At 37.4% G+C, this 16493-nt stretch overlaps 1 protein-coding gene across 30 annotated transcripts in view; it reads right to left on the bottom strand.

The window, feature by feature from the left end:
* Positions 1-16493, bottom strand: part of CAPRIN2 (caprin family member 2) — a 41610-nt gene that overhangs the window by 3820 nt on the left and 21297 nt on the right. For 4 of the 30 annotated variants that reach the window (XM_070620961.1, XM_070620960.1, XM_070620982.1 and 1 more), the window contains 10 exons: positions 16217-16260; positions 14636-15313; positions 11786-11908; positions 10617-10698; positions 9478-9533; positions 6945-7049; positions 5516-5662; positions 2862-3030; positions 1095-1217; positions 236-336 (listed from right to left, as the gene is read on the bottom strand). In XM_070620961.1, coding sequence (XP_070477062.1) covers positions 236-336; positions 1095-1217; positions 2862-3030; positions 5516-5662; positions 6945-7049; positions 9478-9533; positions 10617-10698; positions 11786-11908; positions 14636-15313; positions 16217-16260 — 1628 coding nt within the window. Of the gene's footprint in view, positions 1-235; positions 337-1094; positions 1278-2861; positions 3031-5515; positions 5663-6944; positions 7050-9477; positions 9534-10616; positions 10699-11785; positions 11909-14635; positions 15314-16216; positions 16261-16493 lie in introns of all 30 variants that reach the window. The other 26 variants (XM_070620957.1, XM_070620955.1, XM_070620979.1 and 23 more) reach the window with 11 other exon arrangements.

Below are 16493 nucleotides of genomic sequence, written 5' to 3' on the forward strand. Positions count from 1 at the left end.
GAGTTAATGCGAACAACTTGATTAATACAGTCCTTAAGACCTTCAAAGTTCTGTATAAAGGGTAGTTATTTATCCTCCTTGAGTTTTTGGAGAAGCTTACAACTCAACTCTCTATAGTACTTACAAGCAGTTCTAAAACTATGAGTGCCTTATACAAAACAAATTATGACTCTGCTAAAGTTTAATCCCCAGCTTAACAACTGTACTACTATTCAACTGTGACAAATATTCTTACCCTTTGGGAATAAGATGTTCCAGGATACTCTCTAGCTTGGAACTGCAGCTGGCTATAATTCCCATTGGAGATCGAAGGAGGTCCTCTATAAGTATCAAAACCTAATAAACAAACAACTTAGATAAAATTATGGGCAAAATTATACTAAACTTTTAAATAGTTAATTCTATACCACTTTAAAATTTAAATTGATCCCATAATATCATTAGATTTCTGCCTTCTTTAAGCAAACTCTACTAATATTGCTTCCACAATAAAACAAACATTTGTAAAATATCACTAACACACGTAGAATATTTTAGAAATTTCTATGCAGAAATTCACTATTGCTGGGACGCAGGTGGGGGTGGGAGGGGCGGTGGGAGGGCAGTTAGGCAGTCAAGGCCTCTGTCTTGAGTACTTTTGCTGATACCAAGTAGTGATGAGAATACTGGAACCATATCTAAAACTTAAGACTATCACAATTATAGTCTCAAAGTTTATGTTTTCATCTGTGATACACTCTTATAGACAGATAACTAGAAAATGGGCATTGTCTCATTATAACATATTTTAAGCAGTCAAGTCAATTAACAAAAGAAAGAAATTCTTCAAATATGAAAACCAAAATTCATCCCTGGAAAAACAAGACACTCAACTTTTCACTTCAATAAGTCACAGGATCAATGTGTTTTTCATACAAAAAAGTTCCTTTATTATAGATGATAAGTATACTAAAAATACTGTATTTTGCAGAAATAGGGAATTCTCTACTACATTATAAATGGCAACTACAAAAAGGAACAAAGCAAAAATAGTTTGAGTCAAGTAAATATATAGACAAAATAATTCAGTATAATTAAATTTATTCAAAGCATACCTTTATAACCACCAGGGGACCGATACGAATTGGTTAGTAATCTCCCACCACGAGTACATCCTCTAACAGATCCCCGGCTATTGACAAATGGTTGAGAGGGTCTGGGAAATACATTCGTCTGTGCTGGGTAAAAGGCAAGGCTACCATTGCTTACTTGAATAGTTCCATCAGGATAACTTGCTGCTTAAGGAAACAGTTTTAGAGTCCAAGAGTTAAATGGTAATAAATATTATTTATACTTAAAAGTCAGTGTATAGCAAAACCTTTAATATAATTTTCTCCCTTTAGAAAGAAAACAGGTGCTATGTATATGTATGTATACACAGAGAGAGAGGTTAGACCCAGACCCAGATCCACATCTCTCTCTATATAAGTAATAAATTATCATAAAAAGGAAGGAAATTCTGACACACGCTACAACATGGATGAGACTTGAAGACATTTTGCTGAGTGAAACAGGCTAGTCACAAAAGGACAAATATTCTATGATTCCACTTACATAAGGTAAGTACAGTCATGTGTTGCTTAACAATGGGGACGCATTCTGAGAAATGCACCGTTAGGCAATTTCCTCATGCCAACATCATGAAGTGTACTTACACAAACCTAGATGGTATAGCCTACTACACAGCTAGGCTATATGGCACTAATCTAGGTGGTCCGTCGTTGGCCAAAATGTGGTTCCTTACACAGCACTTGACTGTACCTAGAGTCGTCAAATTCTTAGAGACAGAGTAGAAGTGGTTGCCCAGGGTTGGAGAGAGAGGGGAATGGGGAGTTAGTTTTAAATGGTTAGAGTTTCAGTTGGGGAAGACAAAAAAAGTCCCAGAAATGGATAGTGGTGATGGCTGCACAACAATCTGGATGAATGTAATGCCACAAAACCGTACACTTAAAAATGGTTAAAATGGTAAATTTTATGTTATGCATATTTTACCACAATTAAAGAAAAAAATAGGCTAAATATTCCAGATCAAGGAGCAAAAGATAATGAATTTTAATTAATACTATAATTGAGAAGGCATATGACAAAAATATTCTTTATGTAAATCACCTGCCTTATGTTTTCACAGTACAGGTGAGAACAGAATGAGGTCACTTGTGGCGAGGTCCAGGGATTTACATTTACTACCTCTTGGGAATAACCAAGTACCCAGAACGCTCAATTCATCTGCTCAGGCTTAAGTTTTAGAAAACTCAACAGGGGTCTGAAACAACAACACTAAAAATCTACAAGTGCTTCTTAAATTAGGAAATAACTATAAAATTCCCTATTCTTTCATGTATTAGAATAGCAAGAGAGAACAAAATAGTCTCCCATCTCTAAGCAAACAGTGGAATAAGTACCCTAGTTCTATCTTCTCATTAATCACTGCTTTTGTTGTAAGAGGGAAGAAAAGAGAAAAAGCCAGATAGCCACCTGTCTGTACTAAACGACTTAACAGAATGGTTTCACAACCTTCATAAAAGCAGCCAGATAGCGCCCTGTCTACCTTTATCACCATCAATGGGAAACAAAGTGATCAGATTTAAAATATGAGCCTACTTTAAGGTTAAATCAACCATCTAAGTTCTACCCCTACAGAAGTTAAAATTAATAAGTGAACTTAACAGAGGAAAGGGCATTAAGTATTTCTTAACACTTGAACACGTGAAGAGACAATGCTAACTATTCAGGAGAGAACCTCTAAAAGTGTCACTACAGGCTAGCTTTGCATTCAATTAGCTGTCGTCTAGGTCTTCAAAATACCGTATGAAAGATCTTACCAGACTCTTGAGAAAGGACAGTCTGTTCTACGTGTATAGCTGGCAGTTGGCACTGGGGTGGTGTTTGTGTACTTGCTGTAGTAAAACTTTGATTGTAGCCAGATGAATAAGGGGATTCTTTTACTTCCTGTTCTTTCCGTGGAGGCAGAGGTGCATTAACATTAAATACCTTAAAAGACAAGGGTACACTGAGTCATTTGTGCAGTTTCATAGAAAATGATTAAGGGTAACATCCTGCAAAACTCTGCAACATTCAAAAACTTCTATTTGATGGGCAAAGGACTTGAACAGACATTTCTCCAAAGAAGATAAATGGGCAATAAGCACATGAAAAGATGTTCAACATCATTAGTCATTAAGGAAATACAAATCAAAACCACAATGAGCTATTACTTCATACCCATTAGGATGGCTATTATCAAAAAACAGAAAACCTAAGTGTTGGTGAGGATGCGGTGAAACTGGAACCTCGCGCATTGCTGGCAGCCATGTAAACGGTGCAGACACTACAGAAAACAGCACAGCAGTTCCTCAGAGAGCTAAACGTAGAATTACCACATGATCCAGCACTCCCCCCACCAGGCATACACCCAAAACAACTGACAGCAGAGGCTCCAATAAATATTTGTACACCAACGTTCAAAGCAGCATTATTCGTAATAGCCAAAAGGTGAAAACAACCCAAGTGTTCATCAACAGATGAATGGATAAACAAAATGTGATATATAAGTACAACAGAATATTATTTAGCCATAAAAGGAACGAAATTGTGATCCATGCTACCACATGGATGAACCTTCAAAACATTATGCTAAGTGAAACAAGCCAGACACAAACAGACAAATATTGTCATTCTGCTTATATGAGGTACCTAGAATAGGTAAATTCAGAGACAAAAAGTAGAAGAGAGTCTGCCAGGGGCTGGGAGAGGGAGGGACGAGGAGTTATTGTTTAACGGGTACAGAGTTTCTGTTCAGGAACTTTCACAGAAAAAGTTCTATAAACAGATGGTGGTGATGGTTGTAGAACGCTGTGGATGTACTTAATGCCGCTGAACTATACACTTAAAAATGGTTAAAATGGTAAATTTTATATTACACATATCTTACCACAGTGAAAAGAAAATTTCCATTTGATTTCTGACAGAATTCAAACCCAAGTACAAAAATTCATCTTGCTGATATTATGCTACCATAATAATGCTTACTGAGAAGGAAAGCTAAACAAGGGAAGAGGGCACTTTTTCAAAAACTAAACATGAATGAAAAAATTTGCCATTTACTGAATTTCTACTATATGGCAGGCAAATGACCTGTCCAGAGCCTGGCCACTGTCTATCAAATAGCACTTCTATTACTCTCTAGCCCCCTTATCCTACTTCATTTTTCTTCACAACACATAGCACTTGATGTATTATATCTATAAATATTTTTCTCTCTAGCCCTCCTACCTCTATAACAAAACGTGAGCTTCTTGAGCAGAAAGACTGATCTCTTTTTCATTGCTACAACCCCACTGATTAAGAATAGCACCTGGCTTCCTAGCTACCTGTTTGTTCAATGAATGAATGAACGAACAAACAAGAACCGATTTGTACTGGACAGGATTCAACCAGGTAGAGAAGACTAGAATGAGCAAAAAAGGTATTATGATAAGATTGTACAAGGCAAGCCCAGGAGACTTGTCTGGCAGTTTATACCAAACTTCAAAAGTTATTGTCAGGCAAAGTACTTTCAATTTCACTTAATGGACCACTGTTTGCTTTTAATTAGGAATAAGAAAAAGTTAGCAAAACCAATGTGGCAATACTGTGCAGGATTGCCAAAAAAGAGGGAAAGAGCCAGGAAACTAAGTTGTTTTAAGTGGCCAAGCAGGAAGTGACGAGATGAGTGAACGCAGGTGTCTGAATTCACCAGCTTGTCTCCTTGCACTGTGCCTGCTTTCCACTGCCACTCCACTGGCCCCACCATCATTCAAAAGTACCTGGAGTGGGACATTAAGCACCATTGGGAAAGGTACTTATTGGCTAAGACTTTTTGTTTTTTGTTTTTTTAAAGAACTGTGTTTATAGTATTCTGTGTTTAGAGAAGAAACATACAAACCTAGTTGTAATATTACCTTAAAAAAAAGTTTTAAACTGCAATTTGTAGAAGAATATGTAATTCAAAATACCACACAAATCTGAACTATTCTCCAAAAACCAGGATGAGATCAAGATGAAATCAAAAGAAAGTTTCAACAATGACAGAACCACCAAGTACGTGTCCTGTATTTCAGGTCATTGATGCTATGGAACATCATTAGTGTGATATTAGTAATGTTAGTGTTACATTAAACAATTTATAGAAAATTATGTTTCTCACCCACACATTTCATTTGTTTAATATGAGTCCTCAGCTTTGCCTGCTACTAATTTTCAGAGAGGGGAAAGTGCTCTGATAATATATCCATGCAAAATTCTTGAGGCTCTGGATATAATACTCTTTTGCCACAAACAATATTTCCATCGGACAAATGCAAATTCTACCAGCCCAAATAAGAGTAACAAAAAAGGCAAATTTTTTCACATAGTACTCAAAAATGGATGTAAGAGAAACAATGGTTTTTTAACAGGAATAATGAACTGCAATCACCATTGACCGTTTCATACTCACTGTCTGCATGGCTTGAAAGGGCGCTGTGTTAATGGTTACTGAACTACTACTCGCTGGAGGTGACTGGAAGCCCTGTTCAGAGCCCTTTGACAGGGGAGGATTTGGAGAAGCTAGTGAAGACGGTTGCTTGCTTGGGGGAACTGCTGCCTGGGGAGGAGAAATGCAGCATCAGCCAACCACCTGCCGTATAACAAGCAGTTAACTTACACTAAACCCCAGACTGGCATCAGTCAGCAAGTTCTATAGGATGACATTTGGACACAGGAATGCAAGAGAATAGCTTTTGCTTACAATTTCAAATCTCAACTGCTGAGGATGCACACCAGCATTTGCTTTGCACAGCTTGCTGACTAAGTGAGAGAGTCTTACTATTAATCAGATGAGGGACTGAACTTTTATGAGTACCCAGTCCTTTGCAAACCATGAAATGGTATTTTCCAGTTAAGAATCTAATATCATTCCAAATTTATACAGAAGAATTAGGCTTAAGAAAAACTTTCGGTTAGTTGCTTAGTCAGTGTTAATTTTTCTCTATTTTAAAGTCTTATTAGTGGATTTCTAAGTCAGCTGCCTAAAAAAGAAAACCAAACCTGATCTATTTTAAATAATTACTATTTAAGAGAATAAGCAAGGCCTCGATATAACAGAATATAAATCCAAAGGCTTAAAAAGATAGCTAAAATCAGCGCCAATCAGATTATGAAGCAGATAGCTGTGACTCACTTGAACAGAAACACCTCCTCTTCTTGAAAGGAGGAACCAAGTAATTTCAATTCAGACCAAGTCAGCACCATAAGGACTAATGCTCATCTACATTCTTATATTTTATAATGAATACATATTCTTGCATAATAGTTAACAAAAGAGTAAAACATAACAGCTGCTAAATTAATCCAAAAAATCATTTTATCTTGCTATATCTATCTCAAGGATTTGCTCAAACTTAGCAAAAATTATCACTTTAGAATTGAAAGCACAAACATAATACTGTCAAAATGCTTTTGACAAAATTAGCCAAAAAGAGAGTGCAAGTCATTCCAATTGAGTCAGTGCTAATATTAACACTATGAAGTTACTGAGTCTTCAGCTATATGGATGAAAAGATTTTTCTTCTAATGATTCTTTCAATATAAATATAGCAAGAAACTTGACCTAACCCTACTCAGAGCTTTTCATCCTTCTTGGCATCAGCAATTTGGACGTATTTCTTGCGCTCATAAGATAACACACTATTAAGTCTGCTTGTACGGCAAAGTCACAATAAAGTTACCCGCATAAGTTCTCGGACTACAACATCTACAGAAAGCAATACATTAGCAAAGTAGAAATGCTAAATCAGTCAACAGATCATGCCTGTAATTCATAAGATAAGCTGGTTCTGCTATTCTTTAAGACAGAAAAGAAATTAAGACAATTGGTCTCTCTTTACCTCAGGAGTCTCTGAGGTCCTAAACTCTGTTTCAGATCCCGAAGAAGCCTGATCGGTAGTAACCAAGCAAGCATTTGAGCTACAAGTAACTGGAGAAGAAGCAGCCTAGACACAGGAAGATACAAAACATTGTAAAAGGCACATTTGGTTCACTTCGTATTTCTCGGACCCTGGGCTCCTTAAAATGTTACTCTTATTGAGCACTCACTAGTGCCAAATACTATGTGAAACGCTTCACACGTATTAATACATTTAATCCTAAAAATACCCCTATGAGGTTGGTACAACTATCCCCATTTGATTGACAATCTGATAGCGGCAAAGCAAGGTTAAGTAACTGATCCAAGATCACACTAAAATTAAGTGGCAGAGCTGAGATTCAAACCCAAGCAGTCAGCTACATTGCCTTTCCCGGCCTGGTCACCAAAGCTACATATCTAATCGCATCCTCACTTATCAAGATTCTTGGCCCTGGAAACCAAGGGCCAGATTTTCCATCTGGCACCCAATACAGTTCACTGGAAGACGAGCTCAGGGTACATTTAACACTCTAGGCACAGCTCTGCCAGGGATCATAATAACTATGCTTTTACTCTAAGTGTTCTCAGTCTCTTAAAGAGGTAGGTAGAAGTAGTATAAATAGAAAGGATAACCTCCACCTAAAACACAATGGCACCAAAATTCTAACCAAAAAATGAAGCTAATAATATGTATAAATTAAAAATTGGGAGAAAGCACAGTAGGAACTAAGGCTATAACAACTGTAATCAATAAAAAACTAAGAGTGGCTAGGAAGGAATTCTGTGGCACAATATAAGAGAGAGACCCATAAAAATCAAGCAGTCAGTGAATCTACTCCTTGTATGTAAATGCTTGGATATGGTTTTCAGAGTCCAAGTGATAAAAGGGGTGAATTGGGAACTAATTAATAGTAACCAAATGTCAGAGCAGTTATGTTTCAGTGACCTTCTAGAAGGGGTCATCATGATATGCCACTTCCTGGAAAGGAGACAGGGACCAAGTTAAAAAAAACAATCTTATGGGAAAAAAATTTTGAAATCCTTTAGAATATTTTATATACCTAAATAAATAGGTATAATTTAGATTTGGCCAAAATATTAGAACTATTATGAGATTGATGTGTTTCTAAAACTAGGCCTTTCTTCTGCCCCTCTAATTAAAATAATGAGACAACTGCCCAAAATAAGTGGGACTGGCTGTTGTGGGGACTCTTGCCACAGAAAGATTCACAAATACTAAGTTCAGGCAACTCAGGCCACTTGATAGTTAAGACTTAAAAGACTTCTGAACTTTAGTTAAAAGCTTCATTTAACAACAAAAAAGATAAAGACACATTCTTTAGTATTTATCTAGAAGTTATGGTAGTTCTTGCTTCCAACTTATTGCTCTTTAAAGAGACCAGCTGGAGGTGGTTTTAAGAATTGGTGAGTAAACATGATGTTGGAGACCAGCGGTTCCAAAAATCAGATGTGCAGATTCACCCAGGGAGCTTATTAAAAATATAGGTGACTAGATAACAGCCCTGGAAATTCCGAACCAACAGGTCTAAAGTGATATTTAGGAATATATATTTTTATTAAAGTAACCGAGTGATTCTGATGCAGCCATCCACAGGCCTGCTTGTACAAGTACTAAATTAGACCAGTAGCTTTTCAAAAATCATTTAACTTGTCACTTGAAAGCCTCGTGTAAATCCCTAATAGCCGAAACAGGTAAAACAGAACTTTTTAGCTACAGCAGTGAGTGGGGTGAGGGACCTTGCTCGACAAATACATTTTGAAAATTGAGCCACACCTTATCAAACTAAATATAAATCACTGTAAACAAACGGTATTTACTCACAAGTTTTTGGAAGGGAAGGCAACAACTGTTGAACCACCTGGTCAAAATATTGAACCTACTGTCAAAGCAGCTACTGTTAAGAAAATTGCCATAAGGTTTACAGAGGGATCCTGAGCAGTTGTTTTAAAAAGGAAATGACCAGAAAACTAGCAAACTTTGAACTTACTATTGAAGGAAATGCACTGCGGCATTTAGAGAGCTCAATGAGCGAGTCCCTTTATATCTCTAGGTGTGTTCTGTGAAAATTAGTTCCTCAGAATGTTAACTATTACATGGTGGGGGTTGGGGGGCGGGGACTGGCTAACCATGGGTTAAACAAACTTAGTCTCTTTCTTTAGACCCTTTACTGCGCGGACACGCAGGGCAACTTAAGCAGCTCAATAGCAAAGTAAAATTCCCAGACAAGGTAACTGTGAATTCTTCAGGCTTGCTCTTTCCCTACTAAAGTTAGCCAACCGTCTCTATTACAACAGATATCTTCCCTCTGGTCATTAAGGAATCTTTTGAGGACCAGTTGTACTTAATCTAAGAAACCAGATAACCTTAGAACACTGTGAGTAATTCAGCAGGACATATTAGATTCACTAAGTCTGATCATTCTTGCCAAAGGAAGAGTTTCTTCCCTGAAGAGCAAAGACGAGTAAAGGAAAGATTAATTTGGAGACATTACCTGTAATGGCTCTTGAAGAAAATCGCTTTGATTGGATACATTTTGTTCTGTAGATGCTGCAGAGAGTGAAATCAACAGTAAACAAGCGAGGGAAGAGAAAAATTTATGCATATCAACTGGGCGGAAACTAAAGTTTACACTTTACAAAGAAAGCCAGGGGCTGGAAGGACGAGGTCTCAAGTCCATTAAGATCTTTCTGTGAGAGCTCTAAAAGAGTCAGGGAGGATTGTAGAAGAATAGAACACTAGTTCCATCTGTGATATATAATGATTTCTTAAGGTTAAATGGGCAAAAGCAGCATTTCAAGGCTTCCAAAAGAAAGGAACTATGACTTTCAAAAATAACTGGAAATAGTAATCTGGAAGATAAAAATCGGAGCTATCATGAATAGTAATTAACTGATATACTTAAGTTTCAAGTTTCTAAGTAAGTCTTAGCTGGCTCATCTGTCTCCTCTGTGTTTTTTTTTTCTTTGATCATGTATATTGATATACTTTTCAATTACACAGCTTCGGTTTGGTTTCTCCTTATTAATGTCTATCACTTTTGTTAAGTACTCTCTATTCTCCTTATTGCACCCAGGAATTACTGCACCAATCTTCCAGTTGGTGTATACTGCTCACTACAGCTGGACTATGGCTTTGATTACGTCACTCCTGGACCCGAGACAGACCAGCGTAGAGCAAAAGCCTAAAGATTGAAGCATAAAACCAGATTCAAACCGAGGCTCCAGCGTTAGACACTGTGCTAATCAGCATACTAAATATCACTGAGGTCATTTCACTCAGAGTTAGGATCCAAAAGCCTCAACACTAGATTTGTAGAGTCAAAAGAAGTCAAGCAAGTTCTAGTCAGAATTCACTCCAAGAAGAACAGAAAGAACTGCAAAAACAGCTCTTGCACATTTCCACTCACCCATTTGGAAACTTACTCTAAAATGCAAACAGGTCAGTTAAGTATACTAATATCCTAATGGTAATTTACCCATACATAACTCTGATAACATATAGATACCTTCAGAATAAATTAACACATAGGCATACTTTAACCCTTAAAATATTTAGAGTAAAATTATTCATACAAGAAACAACTGTGAGACCTACAGCTGTTTGTTCCAAGTCTTAAGAATGATTACATACCTACTGGGCTACCTGGAGTAGCTGAAGGCGGCTGTGACGATGGAATTGCACTTGAAGGTTTGTCAAAATCCAGAATAGATTCCTAAGGACAAGATTTTAAATGAGTAGAAACAAAGATTATTCATTTTAAAGCTATTACCATTATTCATGATATTGCCCATTGATTATAAGCTATAGAAATCTAGCTAATAACTAACTCAAGATGTTAATAATGTAATAACTTAGTCTTTACAGGAGAAGAAATTGAGTTAAAAATAAAATCTAAAGTAACTGTCAAACTTTTAAGTTGCATCATGTTAAAACTATACTCATAATTCCAAGGCCTAACTTGGAAAAGAAAACTCCAGACCTCAGGTCTTAAACACAAGCATTAATCCTCGTGTAGACTGAACTCTTATTTTATTATACCCAAGCAATGAGAGGGTCTAATTATTTTATCTCAACCACTAAACCAGCTCGTGCTCTGAAACGTTTTCATGATGAGAAGTCACTCTCTTCTCCCATCCGCCCATCTTGGTTCTCCCAGAAATGCTTCCAGCATTTTGAGTACTTCAACTACACCCTTGCAGTGATCATTTTAGTTCTTACATTTATCTTCAAATAATCTGAAGGAGCAAGCAATTCATTCATTTTACAAATAAGTACAGAGTTGGAGGCTAAATAACTTGTCACAAATTATACAGCTGGTGAATGGTAGAAACATGATACAATGCAGGTCTAATTCCAAAGTTCAAGATCTTTTTACCACACAAAAATATCTTATTTGTCTACTTCATCCCTCAGTAATATTATACTGCTCTGAAACTCTGTAACAGAATTTCATGAATGAAATGGCACCTACCCGAATAGCAAGCATAGAGCAGTGTCGCACAGTCTGAGTAGAAACTACTGAGGATCCACGGCAGTAACATTTGAGCACTTCAAGCTTTTTACATGTTTAATTCATTTCATTCCTCACCAAACATATAGGAATAGGAACTATTATCTTCATTTTTCAAAAAAGAAACAGGCAGAGAGTTAAGTACCTTCCTAAATTCTCAGAGCCAGGATTCGTACTCATTCTGGACACCAGAATCTAAGCTCTTAACAACTTCACTATAGTGCTCCTCATCAGAAACTACTAGCCCCAGGAATATTATTTTTAAGACTCATTTAAGAATGACTCATACTTGCATAAAGTTACAAGTTCCTTGAATCTGGGTCATCAGATCCTGCAGTTTCTCTTTCCTCAACACTGGATCCTTTGGAAGGGCAGAGGAAGAAGCTACAGACTGATGCAGAGGCTTAGGCACCTACAAAGTAAACCCACAACGCGTAAGAGTGAAGTGCGAATTCAACAGCCTACCAAGGACACTCAGACTATGACTACATCATAATGAAATCAACACACGTAACAATGCTCATTTACCAGATTTCTCTCAGGTAAAGAATTTCCACATAAATACATTTTCTAAATAATTTAAACAAATTTTAAACACTTTTTTCCCTTCGGAACAACTTTAACGGAAATCTTTCTAAAACATCATCTTTTTAAAGGAAGATTCAGAATAACAGCACTTCCTTGATAAGAAGTTCTTTCATTTATAAACATCAGTTACCACTTGTCCTCAATAAGATGCCATTGACTCTAAGACACACTAATGATTTGGTTTTTTTCTAGGGAAAAAATTATTACTATCATATTAAATATACATCCCCATTTTTAAGATGTATCTATTTTCAGAAACATTAAGATGTAAAAACGTATACATATACATCCTAGAATTGAGAAAATAAACTATCATATTTTGTTATAAAGAAAGTATACTTTGGGGGGCTACTGACATTTACAAAGTGGTTAATCCTCAAGTTAAAATGCTTACGATTGCTGCCCAGCCTGAATTAGACCTAATGTTTATAACTACTTCTTACAGCTGTCAGTGTGCCCTGTCCCTATCAGCTCCTCTTCTCCACCTTCTAATTCACTGGCAAGTCATATAGCTGAGCTTGTCAAAAGTGTCATATAAAGTAAGAGTTAAGAGACCCTAAATGAAATAAGAAAAGCTCTTTTAGCAGAAAAGTACGAGCTTTAGTGATTAATTTCATGTTATCTAGTCTTTCGGCTGTGAACTCTATTTTGCCCTTGACTGTACTTAGTCATGTTTGGGACAGCTGAGACTGCAAGACAGATAAACAAACACGGTATTATATAGAGAAGTGTCTTCTCAGTCACTGAAAGACCTTGCAACTTCAATATAATGCTGTCTGTGACATAAAAGCAAATTAAATATGAGTTCTGACCTTTCCAACTAAGCACCCCTGATTTTAAATCAACAAATAGCGTGGTATCAATATTCTGGTACCATAAAGGCTCGGCATTGCTATACCTAGCGGAATTTTAAATTGGGTTTTTTTAAACAGCTTTATTGAGGTATTCAATTGGGTTTTTAAATACAAGTTTCTCAAAACAGTTGTCATATTACAATTACTGTTGTGTGATATCTGGTTAATGAAAAAAGACTATCCATCTTCTGCAGGGTCAGGAAGAACCTAAAATTAATATTAGCACTTGAAAAAAAGAGGAAGAAAGGAAATAAATAACTCTAAAATTTTCTTCCTGTATGGTAGAACTGAAGTAGGGGTAATTTATTTATAAAATGCAATGCTTTGACTTCCCCAAGCAAAATGTTTTTCACATTGTTAGAGGATCAAAGATTTATCAGAAGGCCTTTGGCTAAAATGGCATGGAAGTGCAAGGAACACTACTAAAGAGAGATGGAGAACACTGGGAAGATAAGAAGTTCACATTTCTTAGCAAACAAGGTGGTAACAAGTTTCTATTTAAATAGTGGTAAATGATTTATAATTTAATAAAAGGAAACACTAACTAGCATTGCATCCAAGAATTATTCATTATAAGCTGCCTTTTTTTTTTTCTGAGGAAGATCATCCCTGAGCTAACATCTGTGCCCATCTTCCTCTACTTTATATGTGGGATGCCTACCACAGCATGGCTTGCCGAGCGATGCCATGTCCACACCCAGGATCCAAACTGGTGAACCCTGGGCTGCCAAAGTGGAACGTGTGCACTTAACCACTGTGCCACCCAGCTGGCCCCTAACCTGCCTTTTTTTTTTGAGGAAGATTGGTCCTGAGCTATCATCTGCTGCCAATCCTCCTCTTTTTGCTGAGGAAGATTGGCCCTGAGCTAATATCCATGCCTATTTTCCTCTATTTATGTGTGACACGCCTGCCACAGCATGGCTTGACAAGCAGTGCATAGGTCTGCACCCAGGATCCAAACCGGGGAACCCCAGGCCACTGAAGCAGAAAGTGCAAACTTAACCACTGTACCACTGGGTTGGCCCTTTTATAAGCCTTCTTATCTTCCTGAAATAGGTTATTTATCATCAACAGAATGAGGCCTTATATTTAAACTACATCTCATACTCTAAAACCTGATTACAGAATATACAACATCTATAGTTTCCATCTCCAGAAAACTCTTATTTTGAAACAGAAATAGAGAACTAATTCAGATCCTTCCCCAACTACTGGAATATCTGCAACCACCACACACCTTCTTCGAAGAGTACAGGCTAATTAGAGTGACTACAAATGAGTGAAAGGGAAGCAAGAGAATACAGAAAAATGTAACTTCTGTCAGAAAAAGTAACCCTTGTGCCAGGAGGAAGATAACGAGATACAGTGTAACACGTCCCCTACTCTGTGACGTGCATTTACATTTCCCACTTGTTCACATTATGGTCTTGTCTGAACTAACCACTATTTTGAGGTCACCTATCATTAAAATTCTGGCATTAAACAATATTCCCTAATTGTGAAAATTTCATCTCAGGGTACGCTCAAAAGACAGACTAAGTCTACTTACAATTTTCTAGGAGTTAAGTGAAATACTTTATAAATTAATTTACATGGGTTTTGTTGATTTTTTTTTAAGACAACTAACGAGTTATCATTACCACAACTCCTTATTTATGCCTACACTGACAGAAGCAGACCGACACAGATCAACTCACATCTTTGGGTTCTGTATTAAACTTCCTGGGCAGGAGCTGGTCATTTGGTATGAGGCTTGCTGTAGCTACCCCCCAGGACTTTGGAGAAATCTGTGATTGTGGTGTTAAAGGGTGTTTTTGACTCTCAACATTGTTTTCCCAGGATTTGGGAGTCTCTGGTTGTCTTGAATCCTGTTCTTCACACATGGGAGTGGTCCATGACTTGGTGATGTCTTGTTCACTCTGCATAGAAGGGGTCCAAGACTTTGGGGTTTGCTTCTTTGGATCCTGTTCTTTCTGTAGCTGAACTGGCCAGGGCTTTGGTGTCTCCTGCTTCTTCTGTTCCTCTTGAATGTATCCTGCTTTGGATTTAGGAGTTTCTTGCTTCCACTGGCTAGGAGTTGGCTTGGGTTTGGAGACGTCCTGCTTCTTCTGCTCTTCCTGCAGAGTGGACCTGAGTTTTGGAATCTCTTGTTTCCTCTGTTCTAAGGAAACTGCAGGCTTTGATACCTCCTGGTGCTTAACAGAAGACTCCCAGGACTTGAAGGACTCCTGTTTCTTCTCCTGACCATCTGGTTCAGTAGGCATATCCCAACACTTAGGGAGATTTGGTTTTCTAGCATAATCTGCTTCCCAAGATTGCTCTTCATCTTGTTTGCTTGCATAATCTACTTCCGTCATGTAGCGTCTGTTAAGAAACTAGACCAGAGAAAAAATGTGCTTGAGTCACAAAATTTGTGGAAGACCTTAAGGGGAATATGGAACTGTATTAATGTTCCTCCATCCACTGGTCCGAGTCACTGTGCTAACTTCTGTCCTTATCCTACTTGAAAAGACTGTCCTACTTTTCGTCTATTCCTTTTCCCTCAATTAATGGAAATACAAACTTCAATACTTCAAAAATAGCAATCTATGTTTGACTCACCTAAGATTTTTTTTAAGAAGTGCATGTTGTGGTGCCACATTTGCTTGATCCAGGCTCTTTTACCAAGGTTATTATTTCACCTCTGCCCGCCTTAGGACCACTCTACCCACCTGATTCCCTTAAACGGGAAGGCAGAGGATAGTTCAACTATACAAAGTTACACTGTTTAAGCCTCATGTTTCCAGCCTTTCCTTTGTTTCCATTATATATCAATCATATTGTGGTTTTGCCTCTTTCATTCTTTTCAGCTTCTATTAATTTCAATGTGACTCAGAGAACAAATGCCCTTTTTGATTACCAATGTGAGTAAATTCTGGAGAGAGAAAAATCATACCCATCTTAAATTCTAACACAGGGGCCAAAAACAACAATAACAACTAAAATTTGAGCAGTTATTGTGGGCCAGGCCAAATTCTCAGTAATTTAGAATTTAAGTTAACTCCTTTAATCATCACAATAACCACATGAGGCGGGCATTATTATTATCATCCCCATTTTATGGATGAGGATAACAGACACAGCTGGGCTAGATATCTTGCCCAAAGTCACTAAGCCAGTAAGCTGCAGTGCCAGGCTTCAAGCTTAAGCAGTCCAGCTCCAGAGCCTCGGCTCCTAACCACAACACTATACAAAAGTCTCAAAAACCAAAATCAGCAAATTACCTTGTAGTATCTTACCTCTTGTGGTTGGATCTCTGGCTGTGCAAGTTCCATAAGAGACTCTGGGAAGATAAAAGGAATATGAAATAAAAACTAGATAAACTATAAGTTTGTAGACTGAATACAACTGTAACTCATTCTAGCAACATATTTCAGAAGAATGATAGAAAGAGAATAGTACAATTAAGTATATTCATGGCAGAAGTAATTCTCACTGTTGCTTGTTGATCACAAACAGGTAGTCTGAGGCCAACTGAAGCTAGTAGCTCTCTTTATATGAGATGCTTTTCTAAAG

This window comes from Equus przewalskii, chromosome 5 (genome assembly GCF_037783145.1).
Source record: "Equus przewalskii isolate Varuska chromosome 5, EquPr2, whole genome shotgun sequence".
NCBI classification, from domain to species: Eukaryota; Metazoa; Chordata; class Mammalia; order Perissodactyla; family Equidae; genus Equus; species Equus przewalskii.